This window comes from Pteropus alecto, unplaced genomic scaffold, assembly GCF_000325575.1.
Source record: "Pteropus alecto unplaced genomic scaffold, ASM32557v1 scaffold22, whole genome shotgun sequence".
Classification (NCBI taxonomy): Eukaryota; Metazoa; Chordata; class Mammalia; order Chiroptera; family Pteropodidae; genus Pteropus; species Pteropus alecto.
The window spans coordinates 6,035,868-6,046,502 of record NW_006434839.1 but is presented as its reverse complement, the minus strand read 5'-3'; the positions used below and the strand labels follow the sequence as shown (position 1 = coordinate 6,046,502).

General features: G+C 38.8%; 1 protein-coding gene across 5 annotated transcripts in view; it reads right to left on the bottom strand.

Moving 5' to 3' along the window:
- SLC35B4 (solute carrier family 35 member B4) overlaps positions 1-10,635 on the bottom strand; it is a 30,624-nt gene that overhangs the window by 873 nt on the left and 19,116 nt on the right. For all 5 annotated transcript variants that reach the window (XM_025045947.1, XM_025045946.1, XM_015588405.2 and 2 more), the window contains 7 exons: positions 10,260-10,362; positions 9,076-9,125; positions 6,194-6,275; positions 5,942-6,002; positions 4,341-4,450; positions 2,918-2,993; positions 643-718 (listed from right to left, as the gene is read on the bottom strand). In XM_025045947.1, coding sequence (XP_024901715.1) covers positions 643-718; positions 2,918-2,993; positions 4,341-4,450; positions 5,942-6,002; positions 6,194-6,275; positions 9,076-9,125; positions 10,260-10,362 — 558 coding nt within the window. The remainder of the gene's footprint in view (positions 1-642; positions 719-2,917; positions 2,994-4,340; positions 4,451-5,941; positions 6,003-6,193; positions 6,276-9,075; positions 9,126-10,259; positions 10,363-10,635) is intronic.

Sequence of the window (10,635 nt, the reverse complement as noted above, 5' to 3'; positions counted from 1 at the left end):
TCCGTTTGTAGATCCCAACTCGAAACTGCCTAAAACCTTCCGATATACTTATTCCGGATTCTTCCCATGGTTCACAATGAAGGTCACCTCCCAAGTAATGACAGAGCATTAACACTCTCAGCGAAGGTGACCACACCCACCTTTCTTTGATATGGCTCCCAGCCTTCCACCACTTCCAAAAGAGAACTCTGTATGACAGAGCTATGAAGTGACTTCAGAAGAATGAGGTCAATCTGGTTCACTATTTCAAAGACTGAATTGTTATAATGGACTTTTTTTTAAATGGTTCTTTTGAATGACCTTAAGTTTTAATTAATTTGAAATTCCTTTCAGAATTCTGTAGCAGTTTGTGAAATATCCTAGGATGGTACAAATCATAGAACATTCGTGTCATACACTAATTGCTGACTGTCCCCGCCCCCAGAGCATTTCTTCACAGTGCCCTGTGACTTACTGACCTCCGGCACCACTGTCATCCCCTCAGCCCTCCACAAAGGAGCTCACTAGACGGGCCTCTCCGTCTCCTGCTTACTGCAGAAGAGATCAAGGTAAGAATGAAACTGTCACTGCGCTGTTAGAACAAATGTTCCTGGGCTAAAATAATCCAGAAAAGACCACAGGGCCAAGGCGGGCAAAGGATACTGGGTGATGATGTTCATGAGGAGGTAGAACCACATGATGGGCACGGCCACACCGACAACGGGAACTTGATATAACTCTGCAAAGATTAAGAGGGGAGATGGCTGTATCACTTTTGATAGCTAAAGTTTTCATCTTTTTGAACAAAGTAATATATACCGATCACAACGGAGACAGCAACGTCAGTCGGGACCATATGCCACTTTACCTGTCTTGATTCCAGGCTACATCGGTCTCAAGAATCATTACTTCATTTTCTTAAAACAAATGATAAACTCTTAACCATTCACCTGACTAGGACCCCACTTTACAGAGCAAGACTGAAGCACAGGAAGTTCAAAATGACATGGTCATATCTGACAACACGACAGGAAAGGCAACCAGTAACCAAATGCCATTTGCAAGTATGTTCAATCCTACTCGTAATCAAAAAATTCTAAATTAAGGCTGTAGCATTTTATATCTAATAAATTAGCAATTAAAAGTTTATGAATAATATTCTAATCTGGCAAGGTAAAAGTGGAATTGGCAGCCACTCAGTTGGTGGTGTTTTAAAAAAAATTTCACGATTCTTATTAAGGTGCTATAAAAGTATTAATACCCATTCTAAGAAGTTAATCCTAGATAATTCAAAAAAAGTTCTTCATTGCAGTATAATTTATAATATGTAAAAACAAAATCTGTGCAATGATAGAACAATGGCTATGTAAGCAAAGATACTTTAACTAGATAAGACCTTTACATTCAAAGTCATAAAGGTTACATTTGGTCACACACACAAAAAAAACAGCGGAAAACGAAGTAGAAAAATCAACATAAGGATTACAACTATGTAAACAGTGTCTAGAAAGGAACTGGTAAAATGAAATTAACTGATGTGGAGAATAATGGAATTTTAACTTTTCTACCTTTAAATACATTCTTATGTTAGATTTGTATAATGAGGTTGCACAGCGAATATTTGGGATTACAGGGAATAGGACATTATAATCCTCTAAGGCCATTTCTTTCATATTGCTAAATTGTTTTCGGTGTTTGAAACATACAGCGTAACTGAGGAAAGTCCAACACAGTGATGCTGAGATCTGGTTAGGAAAAGAACATTAATTTTCTTTTGCAAAAAATAAAAAGCCATCTAGATAAATAATTTGTTAGAACCGTATGTCTGGACTAGTGGGAAATTCCAATAATCTGGTATTCTATTGTCTCCGAAACATTTTGCAAGTATTGAAATGAAAGTTAACAAATGTTATTACTGTTTTAAATAACTTCGGAGACCCACTGTATCAGTTTTCTGAGGAAAGAGACAATCGGTATAATGTAAAATATTTAGACGGATAGTCAGCTCTCAGAAAATTCGAGGATAACAGGTTCATCTGAGACACTAAAACTCATAACAAGAGGAAAAAATGTGTATTTAACTTAGGGATGTTCTGAAGAAGCTTAAGGCCGTTTCCAAAAACAAAACTTTTTATAAATACACAGCCCTGTAATTTTTAGAAGAAACATTCTAGTAACTAAATCAGTTCTAAGGAATTTGATCATGTTTATTTCAATAGCAGTTTGCTATGCTGTGAGAAATCAGCTGTCAACTACATCCCAATTTTAAAAAATCAGAAATGATTAATTCAGAGCCTTAACTTTCTTACACACTCTCTTCATCAAACATTCCTGGGGGGCAAATGGGAGAGGTGCAGGGTAGTCACAGCTTCACACTGAGGTTCGGACAGCAAACAAGTGTTTCCTGAGCACCCACTGCCGTCCTACAAAATACACTTCATAGGTATAAGCAACTATTGACTTTTGAACTAATTTTGCTTTTTCCTGCTGCCTTTCTTCCTGTCATTTGAAAAAAAAAAAAAAGCCCTGTCATCAATTTTGCTTCCCCTCCCCAGGGCTGGGCCCCCGAGCAGACCTGCCTCTGGCAGGATGAACAAATTGCTGAACCCCTGCCCACCCTCTCTCGTGGCTCCGATGGCTACAGTGCGTGCGTCCTGCAGACAAACCTTCCACGTCCACATGCAAAAACACACATTCCAAGGCAAAAAAAAAAAAATCTGAAGATAGCGCTTCATCTGCAGATAGCTGAGAAGCACCTGTAAAAAGGCTTTTGCTATTGCATCCACTGATCATCAGCATCGTATTCATGGAACCGGGATGGTTTCAAGTGGGACAGATGATTTTGAATTAAAAAAAAGGCAGTGGGCAAGTCAAGAGTAAAACTGAAACTCTGCCTCAGAAACTGTCAGGTCGTTGTACTGGATCACGCCAGACTCACCAGACTTATTGAAGAGAACTGCATGGTCATAAATATCCGAAGCCAAGAAGATGAATCCAGGGAGTGGAAGGGCGTGCTACGGGAAGAAACATTCCGCATAAATGTAAATGCAAAAACACTGAGTCATTGTAAAGCTGCTCTCATTATTCTAAGTTTTACAAGTCGTTGGACAAGCACTATCATGAAAAGCAAGTTAGACTTATTAAGTTGAATGTATCCAGTGCTTCTAAACTGCTTGATGCTCTATGTCGTGATAGCATCAAAATTACAGTTCTTGCCCTTAAGTGTAATGGTCATCACACAAAAGAAAACAAAAAATGGAGCCAGCATCCTTTCCTCAACAAAAGGGAATGAGAAAATTAAATAGGCAGTCATTCTACCCACAGGATTTGTTACGTTTTACTGTTTTTGAGAATGGCTAAGCAAATATAATGGACTTAAAAATATAAAGAATGTGAAGGCAGATTTTAGGGAGTTTAGAAAACTAGTGGGAAGAGAGATGGAGGGCAGGGAAAAAGAAATGAAGATAAGAATAAAAAGAGGTGGAAGAGGAAACAACAGGTAAGCAAAGGTTACTGTACTTGACAACGAGCCGCCACCACCACCAATGCAATAACGAGGAATCGCAGGTAAGTAGCATTGACTGAGCAGGCACTGTGTGCCATGCACTGTTCTAAAAGACAGATGTGAACCAAACAGAATGCTCCTTTCTTTTTTAAAGTCCCAGACCCACACGCTAGTTCCAATTAAATCTCAAATGGCTTGTCTGCAGCAACTGGGCAGAGAAGATACCCCCCTGCAGATAGCTGAGAAGCACCTGTAAAAAGGCTTACTGAACCGGAGGCCGTCATGTCACCCTGACCATGAGGGGCTGTGCTCTGGGCATCACCTCAACAAGAGGGAGGAAGAAGTGTCTCTAGAGCAGTTTAAAATGAAGAAGCTGAAGCAGTATAACTAGCTATCTAAACTCTCCATCAAATGGATGAAGCCCATCTGAGGGACTCATCCTCTCACCCGTCCCCCCCAACGCTCTCCAACGCCCGCCTGCACATAGCCCCTGGGCATGCTGGTTTGGTTTTTTTGTAGCTTACTTTCCTTTTCCAGGCTTCCATATTGGTTTCAACCTGATTTCACCTGCAGGAACACTGGAGGTGAGGTTCTTTGTCCCTACAGTAATTCCTGGTTTAGCGGACACGTTCTGTTCACACTGACTGATCATGATCGTCCCGCGCAGAGAACTGTGGCTCTGAATGCACATTAGCAGCCTATGAAAGTACTTCGGTCTGTGGGGCTCGAAGCAGATTACTAATAACAAATTGATCCTTCCACTACATCAAAAGGACGGCCTATTACATTTGATACCATATTACAGTAATAATAACTCAGTAATATTTATCCTCCCCAGGTTCAATAAATTGCTTACATTATAAAACAAAGCCTCCTTGGAGTGTTTCCCAAATTGTTTGTATAGAGTCTCCTGGAAAATACCCATCCTTGCTGACATCAGGAGAGCAAACGTCAGTGCTCCAATACCTAAAAAAAAAAGATCAGGTTACAAGATACCTATATTTCCAGATATATCCTTTATTTCCCCAGATATATTCTTAAAGAACATTTACTGGTTGTTTACATATTCTACAAATATTACAAACTCATTGTAAAACATGTACAAAGTTTGAAAAAGAAATAAAAATCAACCACAATTTACTATTACAGTTTCCTACATCTCTCTAAATATATTTATGTATATTTTGTGCTAACACAGGCTCATAGTATAAAATTTTGTATCTTGCTTCCTTCATGATCTTTTTCCTGGATTTTTCTTCAGGTCATTCATTAAAAGTTTTTCAAAAGTCTGATTTAATGGCTGCATATTTGTCATCTGTATGTATTGTACTTAAATGTCTTACAAGATGAGATTACTTCCAATTAAAAATCATCATTAAAAATCAATGTACATCCTACATAAATCTTTTTTAAAATGTTATTTCCCTAGAAAAAACTCTTATAAGAATTACTAAGTCACAGGTTGTAGATTTTAATAACTCAATATATAAATTATTTTCCAGAAAGGCTATGTCAATTTATACTGTAAACCGTTTATGTGAAAATGTTTGTCTTACTGCATCCTCAGTGGCAATGCAAATAATCATTTATGATCTTGCCTATATAACAGACCAGAAATAAGAAGGTACTGCATTTTGGTTTCAATTTGCATTTCTTTGATTATTAGACAAGTGAGGCTGAACAAAAGATTATTGGACATTAATTTTTTCTCCACAAATGGTATGTTCAATTCTTTGCACATTTTTCTTATTGGAAGGTATTTTTCTAATAGCTCATAAAGACCTCTCTAAGAATAGCAATCTAAGGGGGCAAAGTTTCAAAGCCAAGAAGAGAGGAGAATATAATTTCTCTTCTACACGGTCGGTCTCAATCTGTTATTGCTATCGCTGAATGAACTTGGAGAATTTCACCTCTACATCATACAGTGTGAGGGCCAAGCTCTACAGGAGTTGTCTCATTACTTCCACAAAGAGATACTTGTATTTTAAAAAAATTCCCCAGGAAATTCTGCTGATCCACCAGGTTTGAGATCACTGCCATACGGAACAGCTAACTTCTAAAGACAATAAATCTAAGATTTAGAAATGGGTCCCTTGGAAATTTTTTTAAAGAGTCAACTAGCTGTCATGTGCCCTTCTTTTGAAGAAGCTCTCCTGACCAGACAGATCATGGAGAAGTGCACGGCACTCTGAGCACTGATGCCGGAGTGTGTGCTAGGCAAGCAGGCGTGTACTTTTCTTTCTATACCAGTGTCGACCAGGAAAAATATGGATCCATGTTACTGGACACATTACCATGAATCCGGGCATTTGCTTGAACACTAAAGTTCAGAGACACACGATCCCAGGTGCATAATTTGTTTAGCCAAAGCTTCTTGCCAAGAAACCAATCCCTTAGGAGAGAACTCAGCAAACAGATTGCAAAGGCAATTATCTTTATTGTAATTACTGTACTTGCCTAGTAACCACCATGCAAACGCCTGGAATCCATCATTCTCACTCAAGCTGGACTGGGAAGTCTAGGAAATAAGAAAAAAAACATTGGTACAGAGAGCAGACTACATACAAGGGGCCCAGATGCAGGAGAGAGATTTATTAGCCATTCCCCCGCCACTCTTTCAGAGATCTGAATCCTTGTATTACATAAGCATTCCATTTATTTTATCATTAATAAGTAGCAAATATAAATGATTTGTGAACTGATTCTTACCACCTGCTTTGCTGACATGAAAGTGCAAATAAATATCCCCACAGAAACCAGGGCGATGGAAGTATATTTGAATATACTGTATCTGCAAAAATAAGAACAAGAACACCTTAGGAAAGCAGAGGTACCAGTCTCCACACAATGTTCAAGTGGGATGGTGCATGAGAACACAGGTCACCAAAATACAGCTGAAGGTCATCTCCCAGCAGAGTCCATGGAAGTCTGTGTGTGAAAGAATCAAAGCGCTGACTGGTTGCTTTACGACACCCTTTTTCTGGGTTTAAAGTTCTTTAAAACACTTTCTGATAGTTTATGGACCCAAAATCGTTTCATCAGGAAAAAAAAAAAAAAGACATTTCATTCCATCCTGCTCTCGAAAGTCCAAATGAAAGCCTCACTCGGATCTGGCATCTGCTGCTTTTCCTGTTTTGGGGGACCCAAACCTCAGTGTGAAGACACGCACCACACAAGCAGAAGGGAGTATCCGGTACAAGCGGCAGAATTCAATCCTCGAAAAATAATTCGATCGTTCATTTTCAGGGGAGTATATTTTTTTTAAAGCCTCTGACTGACAAATGTTGTTTTTAAATGCTGGCACAGTTGAAGAAAGGGAGGACTATTAAATGAACAGGACTACTGGCAGTCATAACACAGGCATTTCGCATTAACTAAAACAGTATCAGTAACATCCCTCTCAGGCTCTTGGTGATGAAGCAAAAGGCCTCAGGCAAGAAAGGAAAGAAACTCACAGGATAAACCACCCGAGGTTTACGCTCCGATATTCTCTCTAGTTCTGGTCACTGCGTCTCCTAAAAGGCCAACGGAACAGGCTGAGAAGCAGAGTGAGGGGCTGTGAGCACCGTGCTAAAGAGGGGTGGGTGAGGGAGCAGGCACTGCCGGGGGCAGCTGTGGAAAGAAGGGAACTCTGCAGTCTGGGAAGATCAAAATAGAGAGGCTTATAATTCAGGCCTAAAAAATAATGAGCGGCACGGGTAAAATAAATATAGATTTGGTTGTCGAATCCTGGAACGAGGAACACACTATGAATGTGAGAGGCTTCTATCCAGGATAAATAAAAGGAGATAACTATTAAAAAATAAGAACGCTTTGAAATGTCAGAGCTGCCATCCTGGAGGAACTTTCTTGCACGCGTATGCCTCAAACTTTTGGAATGTTAAAACAGGGCAAAATAACCTTTGGACTGGGCCTAAAGCCACGTTGTGCCTCAAAGAACTGTCTGCGAAGATTAACGAGAAAGCAGATATTAGGAATACCAGATAACTACTGGCCTGACCATTAAAAACAGTTCGGAATTAGCATCACTATGTTAGCTTTCTGCACCGATAGAAATGCCTTCCTTCTATTGTTGTGATTATTCTTCCCTTTCTCAAAAATACCCTTTGCCTAATCAGAACACTATTTGGGTTTCTGCCCAAATCGGTGCTTGCCAAATAGTTGGGTTTTTTTGTTTCTTGCTTTTTTGATCTCAAATAATGCTTGCTGCCTCCCACTTTGGCCTTTTACTTTTAGGTGAACATAAGTTAGTTACTAATCCATGGTATTAGACAGTTAACGTAGGCAAATCCCTGCTCTCTGGCTAATATACACTAAAAGTCAAAAAGGCCAAGAAAGTTAGATTCAAGATGACAGGCCCAAAACAAGTTCTTAAGTGAAGTGTTTGAGAAAACCCCCTGACCGTTTGAGACAGTATCAGGAGAATACATCTCGTTTATAATATGTTCTTTTATATCCCTGTTATGAACCAAAATCAAAGGTTGGAAGGACCACAAGTGTGTCCGAGGTGACTTCTACGCTACTAAGATACACAATGGTTACTTCAAACATAACAAAACTGACCGATCTGTGCGTACAATGGCACTTATCTGGAGAATACAGAAGCCTCAGGGGGTAAAGAATTCATGATAAAAAGCTTAGTAAGAGAAGACAATTGTCCTTTTTGACCCAGCCCTTATTACTTCAAAACTCTAAGTCCCCACACCCTGAACTGACAGCTACTTTCCAAGCTGGTACAGAGAGTTCTAATACTCAGGCTGGATATTAAATACATTAAAAAGTTGGCATCAAATCACACAATTTTGGACTTTATAGTAAGGGTGACCTTCCCGAGGAATGTTCCAGACTATTTGTGCTGTCTTTCCTCAATGCCCCTCCTTCTTGGGAGTGAGAGGTGGGGCTACGAATGAAGGTGGGATCCAAATACTTTGAAAAAGCACCCCAGGTACTTCTGATGTTTTCAGCCCTTACCCCACAGAGAGCCGTTGGTGACAGTCACAGAGAACAATCCTGAAACTTTTCATTCTATCTTCTTGGCCATCTGGGCCTTTGTTAGGAATTTTCTTTCTAATAGGTATGATTATTCCTCAGTTCATGACTTTGTACTGATAAATGCTTTCTATGACAGCACCGTCCCACAGAACTGTGAAGCAGGAAATGTTCCAAATCTGGATTCTCTAATAGAGTCTCCACTAGCCACGTGTGCCAAACTGAGCCCTTAAATGTGACTAGTGAGACTGAGAAATATTTAAAATAATTTCAATGTAAATACTCACATGTGGCTAGTGGTGATCCTAAGGGACAGTGAAGTTCTAGATCAACTGGCTTCATAGGTTGGAATGGTTCTAAGGATTCGATGATGACATGAGCTAATTCTGCACAGAAAATGCTGCTCAAAAGCCACAGGTGGGATCTCTCACCTGGTCAATTGCCTCAGGAATGACATCGTTGTCACAGAGAGAACTAAGAAACAAAGTAAGTGGCAAAGAGCAAACTATCTGCACTACGAGAAAAGGAACCCAGATGATCAGTTTATAGATGGGGCTCAGGGTATGCTTCCTATACACCAGTGATACAAGTATACTGCTTACCTTTTCTTCAAAATGATAATTCCTAGAACCATGTTGGCAATTAGAGAACCCTATAAAAGGAGACGAGAGAAAGTTTTAGTGCACGAGAGAAAGACAATAACATAATTCAAGATAAATATGAACACGGATGGGGTAAAAACAGCTGGAAAGAAGGAAGTCAGGATAAAAGTAAAGTTCAGGTGTTCTTATGGCAAAAAGTATAAACCACAAAAATCTGTCTTGTAAAATAATAAAACCTTTAAAGAGGACAATGAAAATAAAAATGATCAATTCTCAATAGCTGAAGCTAAGGCTAACAAGAATATATTATAGACTTATTTTTGTCAAATTTTCCTTCTATTTATAAGATCTTTTAATAAGCTTCTTCTCACATTTAGTTTTAATGAAAGAAGTCACGCAGGGATCTCCTCTCCGAAAGGGTGTCGATCAATCATCAAGCGTTTATTGAAAGTCTACTATGTGCTCAGTGCTTTCGAGGACATTTTAGTCATTACAGTTACCTCGGGAAAGTCCTTTCAGGAATAGTACATTTGACCACGCAGAAATGTTATAATTCCAATCATTACCCATTTTGTATTATCCTGCAATGTTATCTACATACTCTCTGAAGTCTTTCCTGTTCTTCGGGCTGAATTGTTTAGTTTGTATGTTCTTATTTACATACAAACTGAACACAGATCTCTCACCGCATATGAGGCAAAGAAGAAAACCTCTACTGCTTTGAGAGAAATCCCACCTTCATCCAGAAATTTCCCTTTAATTAAGTCTCTGTTTAAATAAAAAACCAAACAGAAAAGGATCTGTTTCATGTATTAAAAGTAAATGTAAGTTTATGAAAGAAAAAAGTGATGAGAAATAAGTTAAATAACATATATAACAAGTTTGAATATAAAATCAACCAGATGAAGGAAATTAAAGGTAAAATCTGTTTCCCAGAAAAATTTTATTTTTGCTTTTATTAATCACTCATAGACCTCGGATAAATAAAACCATCCGCTTTCACATTTCTCTCTTTTTTGCCTCATTTCTCAGATAAAAGCCACCCTCTGCTCACTCACCATGAGATCTGTTCTTATACCCTAAATAGCACTTATTACAAGGCCTTTCTACTTTGGCATGTGTCTAATTTACCCGCTTAGCTGTGTATTTCAGAGGACATACTCGTGTGAGCCAGCAGCACTTACAGATCTGAATATCATATGCAGGGGCATGGCGATGTTGAGATTCAGGGCGTAGTTGTTTACCACGCTGACAGTGAAGAACATGGTGACCATTACAGCATAGTACCTGAAATACAGAGGTAACAGCTTGTCATCACGCAGAATCTACTACCTCAAGATCAAGCATAGAAGGAAATACATATTTTAGTTAAAAGAATAATTTGCTTATTTCCTCCATATTAAGACTGCATCACTATTATAATGTGAAGCCAAATACTAAGTACCTATAAAAAGACTTTACAAAGTCAGACTAACAAGAACAAAGCTTGAATTATAGAATATGTTTCAAGAAATCCTATTTTAATATTTCAATTATATAAAGAAATTGAAAACTAGGCTT